General features: G+C 45.9%; 1 protein-coding gene across 1 annotated transcript in view; it reads left to right on the top strand.

Moving 5' to 3' along the window:
* LOC105897269 (vasopressin V2 receptor-like) overlaps window positions 1-13626 on the top strand; it is a 15398-nt gene extending 1772 nt beyond the window's left edge. The window contains exons 3-7 of the mRNA XM_042707589.1: window positions 7830-8257; window positions 9226-9471; window positions 9713-9859; window positions 10853-11582; window positions 13338-13626. Of these exons, the coding sequence (XP_042563523.1) occupies window positions 7832-8257; window positions 9226-9471; window positions 9713-9859; window positions 10853-11582; window positions 13338-13537 (1749 nt within the window). The 5' untranslated portion in view covers window positions 7830-7831 and the 3' untranslated portion in view covers window positions 13538-13626. The remainder of the gene's footprint in view (window positions 1-7829; window positions 8258-9225; window positions 9472-9712; window positions 9860-10852; window positions 11583-13337) is intronic.
* Window positions 13627-15055: the final 1429 nt, after the last annotated feature.

The following is a 15055-nucleotide window of genomic DNA, read 5'->3' as shown; positions in this document are numbered from 1 at the left end:
GTGTGTGTGTGTGTGTGTGTGTGTGAGTGTGTGTGTGTGTATGTGTGTGTGTGTGGTACGATTTGCACATCTTTTTTAAAGCATCAGCAAGTATCATGTAAGGTATGTGTAGGTGTGGATGTGTGCATTTGTCTGTGTGTGTGTGTGTGTTTGTCCATGCTCCTCAGTCAAATGTCCTTTATACAGCAGCAGATCGTCTGATGTTTCCTGATGGTATATATAATGGGCTCAGGTAGATTTACGAGCCTCTCATGCTGTACATACTGATGATGTGTTCATTATACACACAGTAAATCACACCACCCTTGCACTGCACTTCCTTCCATTGGTCTCAGCCAAGACGGGCGATGGAAATTGGATAATTTGCGTGTGTAGGCGGCCAAGATGCCTCAAGTAGCGTGGGATCCTCTGGCAAAGTGACAGAAATTGATCGGATGGCGGCCATTGGGTGATTCAGATTGGGGTCGACTACATTGACAAGAGCCCGCACAATCCGATGTTGTGCTGATCAGCTCTGGAACCTCCACCACTGAACATAATACAGCTATATCAGCACAACTAATGAGACACTGCCCTGGCACAATGGCCTGTAAATAGTCCCAATCCCTTCAGGTGACAGACCTTAGCCTAATGTTCATGCCGTCTGAATAATTACACAATGACATTTATCGCCCCATTTAAAATGTCTAATATCACGTCACAATGGTCCTCTGTGTGTTCTCATTACACTCTTCTGATTAGCTGATATCATTGTCAGTTACTTAATAATGCTCCCCCCCTTTGACATGTCCTATTGCTTGGGTTTGCTTTATGTTAATGTTTTTGCTACGCCAAGCTTTTGAGACAGGCCATTTCTATTGTACTTGTCACTGTTGAACAGTTGAGCTAAGTATTGACTTGCCTGTGGGTGAGGTGACTGTGTGTCCTTGGCCCAGTCAGAAAAGGTTGTTGACAAATCAGGTGCATTATGTATGTTGCCGTTGGACAAATGGCCCTGCGATAAACAATTGGGCAGTGGCCCAAGGCCAAAGCCCTCAGTTTAGATCCAAGCGACAGCGCTGAAGCAGCAACTGTCAAATACGGGCGTGTGCGCGCACCGGCTGTATCAGGACATGTAATGGAGCGTATCCACTGTGATTACAATCTAAAAGATTGTTGACTAAAGTGCCAAAAGGACACTGTATATCACTATCAACCCCACCAGACCTAGCGATGTGAAAGGTTCACATATCCCGAGAGCGTAATCAATGCTTGGTAAACTATGCATTGATTACACTCTCGAGCACAATTTATGTCTGTCAGAGACAGAAATGTTATTAATGGGGTTTTGTTACAAGTGCCTGCAGTTAATACAAACTGTGGGTTAGAAAGAGCATGAGGCAAGGTGATTATCTGTCAGTGTGAACTACAGAGAAAGCAAAGAGACCTTGAGTGCGTGTGGGCGTATAGGTAATGGCACTTAATACTTTCATCAAGCCTGGAGCTCCTCTTGGACTTACCGGAAAGGACACGGATCGAGGAGTCTGATGAGTCACTCGCAACCGCCCTGATTAATACAAACTTAATTTGTATGTAAATAAACAATTTACATACAAGGCAAGGCAAGGCAAGATAGAGTGGGGAGCATGTCTACGATGCATGCTAATAGCTTAATAAGATTTCTAATTTCTCCCCGCTTGCATTTGTTAGTGGTTGACAGCGTATTGCTGTTGTGTGTGACTCAGAGCATGTTTTTTAAAACGTCACATGACCATCTATATCAGAGACAATTAGCAACAACAGCAATGACACTGGCAGCTGTTCCACATGTTGTGACAGCTGAATGAATGCTGTGGTTAGGGGTTCCAAATACGGAGGTTCACAACAAGGGTGGATATAGGCTCTCAAACAACATGGTTTTGAAAGCTGGACATTTTCAGCATGCCGAGCCTGTATTTCAATGTGACCGCTGTGCGCGCACAGTGAGAAGTCCCGTTAAAGTGGACTGACTGCCCTGAAGCCGAAGCCTTTCACAGCTCAACAGTTGCACGGACGCTAATGGCACGTCCTTCAGCACGCGCACTTGTTTGTGACTAGGGTAATGTAGGGAATGGGCTGGCAGGTGGTATACGTAACGCGAGACGCTAGACAGAAAGTGGAAGAGCAATCGCTTTCTCAACCTGTAGCCCCTGGCTTTGTTTTGGTTTGTTAGTGTAATAGGGCGACTCCTGGGGTGCGTTCTGAATGCCTGTGTGAGTCGCGGCGAGAAGGAGAGTGGAGAGAAAATGAGGGACATTGAATGGAAGGAGAAGGTAAAGGTGCAGATACTTCGCAGAGAAAGACACCCGTGTAAAGAGATAGCATACTGACAGAACAAGGCAAACGATTTTGGTGAAAAGTCAATTTTCCCTCTCAGAATTTGTGATGCCAAACGGTTGACCATTTTTAGTCCTCATAGTAATTAACTACGTTAGTTTTGCTACGTTATTTTGTTCTAATCTGTTTTAGGATCTAGAATTTAGGACGTCAATGAATTCCACTCACAACTGCGTATTCAGCAAAATATGTGTCCAAGCTAATTTACTCATTAACAACATCCTTTAAAACTTAACGCTACCCTTCAACACAATAACAACTTTTTAGAGGAAGTATTCAACCGGACACGGTTTCATCTGCGGCAGGTTTTGCAAAGGATAAGAACATTAAACAAATCTGCCAACCAAAATGTAGCCAAGAGTTGGGATTATTCTCCTAGTTTTTATGAAGCCGAATGTGTGCACATTTGGCAACAGCAAACAACGCAATTGGTAGGCAACACGTTTTGAATAACATTTCTGTAGTAATTATGTGTAACGCTGCAACAGAAGTAAAAATGTATTTTGCCCGTTCACATCTAACTGCTTTTGGCAACGTATTTGACATGGTATTTTACTCTATTTGTGAGGCGTTTTTGTTGCTCTGCCAACACTGTTATGCAAGAGTCATGAGACCCGCGTCACCATACTTAGGGATGATGTGAACAGGAGCAGGTGCATTTCCACCACAGGAACTATTTTAGTAACAGAGGAATCATTTCAGGAACTCTTTTTTCTGTAATGCAGGAACTAGGGAAACTTTTTTGTGTTATCTACTCCACAGGAAGGACTTTTTCTTACTTCTGATGGAATTTGCACACTGAATGTTGCGAGCTAATTTAATGCAACATGGTGACTAATGTGTCATATGAAAAAGATACCAGCTTAGTAAGCTTAAAGTAAGCTTGAACCAGAATTCAGATGAGAAAATTAGTTTGCTTCCTAGGTAGCAGGAAAGTATTGTGATGGTGTGTAAGTCTTTCTCTGATTTGGAAAACCAGAGAGAAAGAAAAAGAGAAAAAGGTTTTAATTTTATGAGTTTACTTAATTGTATCAGAAAATTTGCTACAGCTGACCATTCATTACGGGATACTTCTAAATGTGGTTGCCTCAAGTTTGAAAATGAAAAAAGTCTAAAAAAAGACAACAGCCACCAGAGAGAAATTAACCAGTAAATATTCATGCATCACAGACTCATCATTTACATAACTTTCACGGTTTTTGCATTTCGGAAAAAGCAACAAGGATATCTCCTGGGTGTTCTGAGCATGTCTTAGCTCCCGGAATTGTTCCGAACCTGAGTGGAAAATGGTTAGAAATAGAGAGAGAGAGAGAGAGAGAGAGAGAGAGAGAGAGAGAGAGAGAGCGAATGACAGAGAGAGCGAAAGGCAGTGTTTGTTGTTAAGACAGATATTTCAGTATCTACTGTGAATATTGGAAAGGAGGATTTTCTGCCTCTATAAATCACACAACAGATGCCAGATTTGCAGGTGAAGTTGAGCTGGGTGTGGGGGCAACCTCACAAAACACACTACAGAGATAGAGAGATGGAGAGAAATGGTGGAAACCTTTGAGGAAAAAAAGATAGAGAAGTATAAACAATTCATAGCTGCTGTGGCATGACAGAGTGAAGTCTCATTTGGCCTGTAACACATGAGTTATGGGCCATGATATGTTAAGTAGATCATTCCACCTCTTTGACCTCCTCTTACTGCACTTCTCGCACTCTCCACTTCTTCTTTGCACTACTGTTGCGCAACATTTCACAGCTACTGTATATAGCCATTCCGCCTTGTACATACTTTTTTAAACTCCTTAGTCCATTGCACTGTTGCACTGTTTGTTTGTTTGTATTGTATTGTATTGTATTGTATTGTATTGTATTGTATTGTATTGTATTGTGTTGTATATTTTGTGTAAGCACACTGAGAGTCACTTTACCAAGTCAAATTCCTTGTTTGTGCAAACTTACTTGGCCAATAAAACCTGATTCTGATTCTGATTATCAGCTATAGAGGACATTACTGAAATAGTTTTTCTTAAAATCACAACGAGAAAATTGTTGAAGGGATTTAAAAAAAGATTTGTATTGCCTGATGGAAATGACAAATTAATTTGATAAATGAATGAACAAGATTATTTGATCATTAATTCTTTTATTATTACTACTTGATTGATTGTGTTGATCTGATTCATTGCATGCTTTGATTTCACATGTGTATAAATGAGAAAACCACACAACACATTAGTGAGTGAGTCTAAAATGTGAAGTCATTTGCACGGCCATTAGCACTGCCTGGATCAGATTTTCCCATGCATTATCGGCTTTGGAGGCCTGGCATGTGGTATCACAATCCTGACTCCTTTTTTTTCCATACGACATCAAGCCTTCACTAATGAGAGCCTTAGTGGCAGGCAGCGGGGATAATGGGATGACATGCAACTTAAAACCTGTGAGTCTGAGGCAAAGGATGTCAGAGTGAGGCTGGTAGGGTTGGTACAGTGTGACCCAACAGGGATTTTTTTTTTTACTGGGACATTTTAGTTGATTATGGGTGATACATTTTCATGAATTTTGAATTCCACATAAAAATACATGAGGGATTTCTGACAGCTGACACTTTTGAAATTATGTTTGTCAGGCATTGTGATCAAATGTGGTATTTATGTGGCTTTATTAAAACCCCAATGGCTTTATGGACAACAATCCCAGCTCTTTCTCTCTTGCTGTCTTTTTACAATACATGTAAGTCACCATATGAACCTCAAAATCGTATATTTACTGAGATGTAAGGTGACATTGGGCACTTCCCATAGTTAGGAACATCGTCACCTCAAATGTATGAGTTGCAGAAAGGATTATGTGATTGATTATTGGTTACGCTGGCGTCATTCAATGTGTTATATTTTTGGGTGATGCAACATCACTCTATTTATGGTGTATAATTATTACACCAAAATCATGTATGTCACATGTATATCCTGAACTCTCAGAATATGGGCAGGACCTCTAAGGTTTTATCAATTTTGTGAGCCTGTTTTGCTACTTTAATAACCAGTTGCTTCACGCATTATGGACACCCAATGGGTTAACATTATGACTCCCTGCATATGCAATTGATAACCTTCACACTGCTAAGCCAAACTAAATGGCCGTGCAGTGTGGGAATATGAAGGCCACATTTCCTGTGATGATTTATTGGAGCACAGGGGAGTCCGACACTAAGGTTCATTTTATAAACATCAGCTCGGCAGCTGACAAGTGGAGGGGCCCAGGATGTGGCGTGGCTCATGATTGACAGCCCACGCGCTGGCTTACCTGTGGCGATTGCGACCCTGACCTCCGTCCACCGTCCCCGCGCGCGGCCGTGAGCTGCAGACGCAGCACATTCGCGCTGAGCGACCCCGCGGCGCCTCGAGAGCCCACCTCATTACACACAGGGCACCAGCTCCATCTAGAGCTCTCTCATTGATTTAAGATGGAAAGATAGAGAGAGAGGAAGAGAAGGAGGGAAGAGAGGGAGGGAGGGAGGGGTGGTGCTGATGGTGCAGGAGACTTGCATGTGAAAGACAGCCGCTGCAGCCGAACATGATTGTTTTTGAAAGCCTCCGCAAAATGGCGGGGCAGCAGCAGAATAATGCAGCTTTATCTTTATTTTCTCAAGCGTGTTTTTACTGATGGTGGACTAAGTCCGTGGTGTGTGTGAGTGATGAGGCAACAGTGCTGTTGAGATTATGGAGGCTGAAATATGACTCGGAAAACATTCCTCTGGCACGGAGCCGCAAGGTTTTATTTCAACTTTTCAACACAAATCCTGAGCTGAGACACCACACAGCAGTACTCTGCCTAGCCATTAGTCAACAATCATCTGATTCACACACACACACACACACACACACAGTGAGACCACAGTGCAAACAGACACTGAATCTGAGCACTATCCACTGTATCTTTCCCAGTGCCAGGCAGCCAGACAGAAATGTGCACCTGTTCCTTGTTTTTCCTTTTCCTGTCCATCATTCACGTCAGTCTTATAAGGGCATCATGCTTCTTCTCTGTTGTAATTTTTTTTGCCTGATGATTTCCTCCCTTCTCCTCTCTTCTTTTATCCCCCTGTTCATCACTCTCTTTTCCATCCGTTCCCCTGTTCATCACTGTCTTTTCCATCCATTCCCCTGTGTTTATTTAATTAAGTCAGACCCCCCTATCCCATGACTCCTATGTTCCTCAAATTGTCAAAGTTTCAGCAATCCCAATCTTATTTACTTTGGTGTTATTTATTTGTATGACCAAGAAAATAAACCACAATTTATTGGGATCAAGGAAAGGGTGATTGAGGGAGAAGGAAAGAGGAAACCAAGAGGGGAGGACATGAACGAGTGAAGAAAGAAAGGCAGAGAGAGTGGAATGTATGGGGGAAAAGCGAGGGATGAGAGAGAGAGATTAAGAGAGTGCGAAGGTGAATCGAGTGATTGAGTAGGGTGGGATAAAATGAGGTTCTTGTCAAATCAGCCCGTGGAAAGTATGGAAAGGAAAACAAACTGTGTGGGACTTGCGTCAAAAGAGACGTGGACAGACAGTCCTAATTGTAGGGCAGTTACATAAAAGCCACGGGTGAGTTCTCTGCATGATACCCTCACATGGAGTAATCAGCAGGCTTGAGAGATGGGCTTTAACTGCACAATGCCTGTATGTTTGGAAAGAGAGGACCGCTTCCCCACCTCCGCCTCCACCACCCACCCCCCAGACCCCCCTTTGCAAAGCCCAGAGTCATTTAACTTCCTCAAGTACAAGTCAAACTGCACTTAAGTACACAAGAGTGATTGCCTGACTGATTACAGACCGAAGCCATTTACGTGACAAGAAATGTCATGGGGTGGAACATTGAAAATTATAAAAACATATAATATCCAAATGCATCTTTTCTATTCAAAGAGTGGAATGTTTTTTTGGAAGTTAAGAGATTTCACCTTAGACTGAACACAATACAAAATGAAATCTGATCTGTTTAATCCAATTTGTCTTGTTGCAATACTGTATCATGTTTTGACATCCCCCCGACCCAGCACTCCACCCCTTTCTCTCAGTTTGTTTTGATGGCTAGAGGGGTAGCTTACATTAATATTTGGCTCTGCTTCTTGACACAAAATAATAAAGATGCCAGAGAAAGTCGCTTGGGATCAAGAACTGGACTGAACCCAAAAAAGAGGGGGATATGATGAGGAGAGACAAAGGGAGAGGAGGAGGAGGAGGAGAGTGAGAGAGAAAAAGGGAGCGAGACCTTGCAATTGACCCTCGATTGGAAAGCCAATAGAGCGTAATCTCTCTGAAAACAGATAATGAGACCCGACAACACACTGATTACTGTGACACGCTGTTGTATGGGTCAGGAGTGTTTTGAGTCATAAGTGATTTTGGACAAAGTTCAACTCTGCTTTCTGACACTTGGTCCGTGCTCTGAGTCCCGTTGCCTCTCTGCTTCTCTCCCTCCCCAGGCATGGAGGCCGTCTCTGGGGAGGCAGGTTGGGACGGGCTGGCCCAGTCGTCCTCCTCCTCCTCCGCCTCAGCAGCAGCAGCAGCGGCAGCAGCAGCGGCCACATCGGGATGGATCAACCTCACCTCTGCCCTGTTCCCGGGGACCACTGGCCCCAACAGTACACTCTGCGGCGGGGGATCTCATTTCTGGCTCTTCCCTGAGAACGGCACGGGAAGCCCCTCCTCCGGCACACCGGCCCCGCCGCGGCAGCGGGACCCGACGCTGGCCCGGGCCGAGATCGGCGTGCTGGGCCTGGTGCTGGCGCTCACCACGCTGGGCAACAGCTTCGTGCTCTGGGTGCTGCTCCGCAGGCGCAAGCAAAACGCACCCATGCACGTGTTCATGGTCAACCTGTGTCTGGCTGACCTGGTGGTGGCCTTCTTCCAGGTGAGACCCCTTACCTTCAGTCACCTGCCTTGGGTGCTCATTTCAGCTGAAACCATGTTGAGGTCCTGTACTGTCAGCCAAATTGTTGTCTCTGGTAGTACCAAAGTGAAAACATTTCCTACTACCTATTCTCTTGGTTCCAATTTAAAGCAGCAATAAGGAGTTCTGTTCCAAAACGACCGTGCTAACTACCTGAAAGGCATGCAAAAACCTTGCAATGACCACCAACAGCCTAGTTGACACTGATAGAAACTAACTGGCGTCTTTTGGCAGTAAAGCTGGCAATGTCATGCTGTGAAAGCTTTTCTTCCATTTTTGCAAGGTGTTCCAGCCAGGAAACACAGAACTACGTAGTGCATATCATGGATGGCTAGTGGGAAAGACACAGGTGTTTATCTGTCCTTCACATGACCATATGCTATCAAAATGAATTTGAGGATGGTACCAAAACTAGTTGCCTATAAAACCATGCCTCAAAAAGTGTCAAATTGTTGCATAGTGTTACTTTAAGTAGAAGTACTTTAAATGAGCTTCAGTAAGAGCTGTTAGGTGCTCATTACAGCTGAAGCCATGCTGAGGTGTCTGGTGTGATTGTTTGATACTGAGAAATCAGTGGATCATATTGCTTTTCGCCACTAGTCTCACCAAATCAATTTACCTGGAATAGAAGACAGAGTAAGAAAGAATTAAGGAGAGACGAGTTCTTCAGGAAGTTGGAATACATTTACATTTAGTCATTTAGCAGACGCTTTTATCCAAAGCGACTTACATATGTGCGACTTACAATGTATACACATTTTACATTTTACATTTACACTGATGGCACACTGCACATCAGGAGCAATTAGGGGTTCAGTGTCTTGCTCAAGGACGCAACCTTCTGATTACTAAACGACTTCTCTACCACTGTACCACTGTCGCCCCGGAATAAGATGTTGTCTTGAGTTTCAGCCTCTGGTCCTCCCCAGGTGCTCCCCCAGCTGGTGTGGGACGTCACGGAACGCTTCCAGGGCCCCGATGCGCTCTGCCGCTTGGTGAAGTACATGCAGATCGTCGGCATGTTTGCGTCCTCTTACATGATAGTGGCCATGACAGTGGACCGGCACTACGCCATCTGCTGCCCGCTACAGGCCTACCGCGGAGGGGCCGTGTCCCGCTGCAACACCCCCGTCATAGTGGCCTGGGCCCTGGCCCTTGTGTTCAGCCTACCACAGGTACGATTACGGTACCATCTTACGGAGATACAAACAAACACGCCACAGTTCAATATGTCATAAATTACCTTCAAAGAAGCGGACTTAGTCATGGAGTGAACCCGAAAGGTATGCTGGCTATGTGTATTATGTAGCACTAATAGTTGGTGGCAGAAGCGGTGGCGGGATGTAAAGGTCAACAGGTAAGTGAAGCTGATACTTGAAGAGACGCTGAGCATTCCTCTCTCTCCTCTCCATTCAGGTGTTCATTTTCTCCAGGTCAGAGCTGGCGCCGGGGGAGTTCGACTGCTGGGGCCACTTCATCGAGCCCTGGGGCCTCAAGGCGTACGTCACATGGATGACCTTGGCCGTGTTTGTGCTTCCTGCTTTCATCATCACTGTTTGCCAGGTGAGTCGCCCCTTTCACTCCCCTCGCTTTTCCATTATCTTCTGGAGAAAGCGCCTGTCAACTCTGGGGAAATAAGTCTGTCCACAGGGTAACCGAGCTACACGTCTACCTGTGTCGGCAGTCACGAGGTTGTCTCAAGGGTAACGGTACATGATTATATTATATAATTCAGTAAAAAGAGGTTTTTTTTCCCCCCTACCTTCATACTGTATAGCTCTTGTCAGGGAGGTAGAGTGATCAGGATGGCTAGACTGGCCTCGGTGTAATGGTTGGCGAAGGGAGGTGTGAAATTTGAGTGGGAAGTTCCTCCTTAGTACGCGTAATACCACGTCGCCTTATAAGGAGACAGTGTGCTGATCGTGTTTGCCTTTGATTTAGAGGGGTGAGGGAAGTGCTGGTTACTTTTTCCCCCCCTCTCTACTGGTACATGGGGAGGGTTGTGAGGCCCGGCCTGGAGAGGGTCGACATTCTGATCCATGCTGGGACCTTTCTGGTCACAGCGCTTCTATTTAGGGACAGATGTTCTTGTGTACAGATATTTCTCACCACTAATTGATCCCTTATATCTACGGGCCTCTGAGGCGCCACACGGAAAAAAGGCCAAACGGAAGGGAGGGGGGGAAAAAAGGCCGATCCAACCAAGCGTGCCTCCATGTGCTGTTGATTGAGTGAACTTGGTCTGCCCTCTGATCAGTATCTATATGTGCATTATGGTAAACATAAAGCTTTTTTTCACTCTCAGCTCTTTTCTGAATTTCCCCGTTTTTCGGTGGGAACTGAGTTCTTTCAGATTATTTTGACAGAGTCAGCTGTCTAAAAGGTGCTCGGCAGGTCACCTTATTTTAGACTTGTAAACTGTGGGATTGCTGTAGGCACTACTAGCTAAAGGAAAGGCATTTTCCTGTAGAAGGGGCATTTGGAAAATGAGTTTATTCGTATGGTGTATGATGTTCTCTCATGTCATGTGTCCTTTCTTCTTTTTTTTATTTTCAGGTGCGAATATTCAAAGAACTCCATGACAATATCTATCTAAAATCAGAGAAGGTCGTGTCGGCCGACCTCAAGAAGAATGTTGTTTTCTTCGGTCTCCAGAATGTTAAAAAGGAGGATGACCGAACGAGGGGTAGAACAGGCTACAGACACAGGGAGGGGTGGGGAGGAGGAGGAGGAGGAGGAGGAGGAGGAGGAGGAGCAGGCTACCCTCTCCAGAATAGCGAAAACAACCACCCATGCCGTCCTTATTGTAATGACTGTACTACGGAAAACCCGTCGGACTGCTACAACTGCTCGTGCTCGGTCAGCCAGTACGACCAGTGTCCCAGCGATGTCACCCTACAGGCCACGTCCAATGGCAACATTAGCGCGCCCGATGTCCTCCCCATCAATCAGAACCATTCCAGCACAACGGAGCCAGTCGGTCACCCTGTTTACAACAACCTGGAGAACCACTCTCCAACTTGCACCGAGTCAGGCTGCTACAGGGGCTCGTTCTCCTGCGACAACAGACCCTTGAACGCCTCCTTCGAGGCCCGCTACAGCATGAGCAGCGGATCGCCCCACGCCACCCCGGCGCCGGTCAGCCCGCCGCCCCCCAGCATCTCCAGGGCCATGTCCAAGACAGTGCGCATGACGCTGGTGATCGTGCTGGTCTATACCATCTGCTGGTCGCCCTTCTTCATCGTGCAGCTGTGGGCAGCCTGGGACCCCAACGCGCCCAGCCAAGGTGAGGTCAAAGGTCAAAGCAGAAATGGGAAAAGTAAATCAAAGTGAAATAAGGTTCAAATGGCACGGCACATAAGCAGTCAAGCCCTCAAGACTGTAACACTAGCATCAGTAAAATGATAAGCTTGAGACAATTTCATAAAAGGCTGAGTGATACTGAAAATATAAGAAAGTAAATAAGTAATTGAAATAAAAAGTATAATAATAATACACTTGCAGCCAAACTGTAAAAAAAAATCATTTGAAAATACAAGGGGCAATACATGCCTTGATAAAATCCTTGAAGGGTGTTCCAGCAAGGCTTCTCCGCACATCTGAGATACATTCCAAGATAAAGGAACACGCCTGAAGACACAGTTCTTAGAAGGTGACACAACAAAGAGCTCCAGAACATCTAATTGTGTGAGGTAAACCATGGAGTAGAGCGTTCCAAAACAACTGCCTCTCTCAGATCCTCTCCCCAGTTCCTTCCCCACGTCACGTGAAATGGGTTGATGTTTTCCCCCGTGTGTTCCTGGTTTGGAGAGACGGTTCTGGAGACTGGTATGGAGAGACGGTTCTGGAGACTGGAGACATAGGAGAAGGGTGCAGCTACGCCATTAGTTATGTCAGAGCAGACCTCATATCCTCCCCACCCCCGACCCCGACCCCAGCCCCAGCCCTAGCCCCACTCTCTCCCCAGTCCTAATAAATAACCTGTTTGTTTCCCCCTGTTGCTTCTCTGCTCTGGCCAAGGGCTGATGTTCCACCAGCACTGGGCTTCCCTGCCAATTCAACAGACAGGCCGACATACACCACACTAGCCCAAACTGCAAAATTACTTTCATCTGTTTCACATCCTTTCCTTTTTCCATTTCTCATTTCCTTGCCCTTTTCTCTCTCTCTCTCTCTCTCTCTCTCTCTCTCTTTCTCTGTTTTTCTCTCTGTGCTCCTTTCTATATTCATGTCAAGGGATGTTGAACTCATTATATGTCATGTATTACTCATTGTGTTTTACACCATTTGCCGTTGTTCAGTTTTTTTCACTCTCTCTTTGTTTGTCCATCATCTTAAGCAATTTAAATGTATGTGTCAGGAGACACTGTAAACTAGTTTATTTTGTTGAGCTGTACATTTCTGAAACAAAATCCCACATTTGAAATGGATGGCTGCCACCGAAAATGTTGTGCTAATCAGACCATTTTCTCGGGACAAATCCTCTATTGACACATAATGGTGTTTATGGATTCCGCCCCGGGCACACAAAAAAAAATCCCATAACACTCTGAATATACCCCCTGTGTATTTCTGGTCTGGTAATAAAATGACACAGGCAGATATGCTCACATCAGAGCACAGGCAGCTCAGGTAAATGCCTATGGCTTGTGAGGTCTGTGTTGTGTTCTCCGTTATCAGAAGGGAACACTGTGTCCTCCGCTGTGATGTCTATCTGCTTGTCTAAAGCCATTCAGTGCATCTAGCCAGAGAACTGCACAACAGTGCATACTGATAGACGAGTCGTGACCAAAATAAAGAAATAAATAAAGCCCATAGCCCATAGTCTTGAAATGGTCAATGTCAGGGTCACGGTTTTCTATGTGACTAACTATGTGCTGTGTTTCTCTTATACTGTCAGATCACCTTGCTCCAGAAATAAACACAACTGTTGAAAGGAGAGTAATTAGCCAGCCCATTAGGCAGACTTATCTTTATTAGTAGACAAGTGTGTGACTGTGTGTGTGTGTGTGTGTGTGTGTGTGTGTTCTCTGATCTCCAGGGGTGGCGTTCACCATCCTGATGCTGTTGGCCAGCCTGAACTCCTGCACCAACCCGTGGATCTACACGGCCTTCTCCAGTAGCGTGTCCCGGGAGCTGCAGGCCCTGCTGCGCTGCCGATCGCGCTCCGCACGCCGCGGGTCGCTGCCGGACGACTCCACCGCCACGCACACCTCCACCACCAAGGAAAGCCTGTACTGAGACAAACACTTGTACACACAGACACACACTCACGTGCCGAGGCGGACTGCTTGAGGGCGATTGGTCCGCCACCACACACATCTCCACTACCAAGGAGAGTCTGCACTGAGAGAAACACACACACACACACACACACACAGACACACACACACACACACACACACACACACACACACACAGGCGCACAGACACACACTCACTTGCCGAGGTTAAGTACCTGATTACGATGGGTTCACCATCAAGCACCCACACTTTCAAGGTGAGTCTGTACCTCGGCACATACACAAACGCACAAATCCAGGCTCAGTGCAAGATGACATCACCAGACACACACACACACCTTCACCAAGGAGAGACTGTACTGAGATACACACACACACACACACAACTCCACCTTCCCCCTAAAACCCCGTTAAAATGACAAATACAGAGAAGGAGTCCTTAGAAGGAGTCATTAGACAGACACAAAGGCAGACACACACACACACACACACACACACACACACACACAGTCACACACACACACACCCACTAACACGTACACACACACACACACACACACGCGCACCCACTAACACACACACACACACACACACACGCACACACTAACACACACACACACACGCACCCACTAACACGTACACACACACACACACGCACACGCACCCACTGACACATACACCCCCCCCCCCCCCCCCCCCCCACCGTCACCCCCTCCACCACCACCAAGGAGTCCTTTACCTGTACAATGATGAAGGTCAGGAGAGAAGAGGGGAGCCGTGGTTTGGAGCGGCCCGTGTGCGTAAGCATGGAGCAAGGGCTACGGAGGGAGGGAGAGAAAATAGAGTAGAAGAGAGGAGAAGAGGGGGTGCGATACCCCACAGCCCGCCGACACGCTCCGTCATGGAGGCGCCGTGACTCATTTCCTCCAGCGCTCCATCTCTTTCTCTTATCAACACACGGGAAGGAAGGGGGAAAAAAAAAACACAACACAACACTGCTCCAAAAATCTTGAAATTCGGAACTGCACAAACCACAGTGCACACCTCGCAACTCAGCTTCACCAATTTGTCATGTAGAAAGGAGGTCAAACAGGACATGGGTACACCTGAATGTTTTCTCTCTGTACAGTTTTTTTCTGTTCTTTTCTTTTTTTTTGGTGAGCAGTGAAGGGAACAAGCTTGGAGGGCTTTTGGGTGGAAATAAGCCATTTTTTGTCAACACCTTTAAAATCAGGATAATTCAGTGACTGAACTGTAGAAAACATACCAATACAGTAAACAGACGGTGAGACACTTAAAGCCACTGATATGGAATGTTTCGTCATTAAGGAAAATTTAGGGTGAATTAAGGGGATACCGTGCGGGAAAACCTGAGACCAACACTGTCAAACACTCTAAACGAAGGGGCGGTTTATGGAGTGTTGAGACCAACAGATGGTCCACATTAAAACCAGAATGGACAACTTCACCGTATGGGACACGAGAGGATTCTCGTTCACTTTATCACCAAGACAAC

This window comes from Clupea harengus, chromosome 4 (genome assembly GCF_900700415.2).
Source record: "Clupea harengus chromosome 4, Ch_v2.0.2, whole genome shotgun sequence".
Taxonomy (NCBI): Eukaryota; Metazoa; Chordata; class Actinopteri; order Clupeiformes; family Clupeidae; genus Clupea; species Clupea harengus.
Note: the sequence above shows the minus strand (reverse complement) of the source record. Positions and strands in the feature narration are given on the sequence as shown.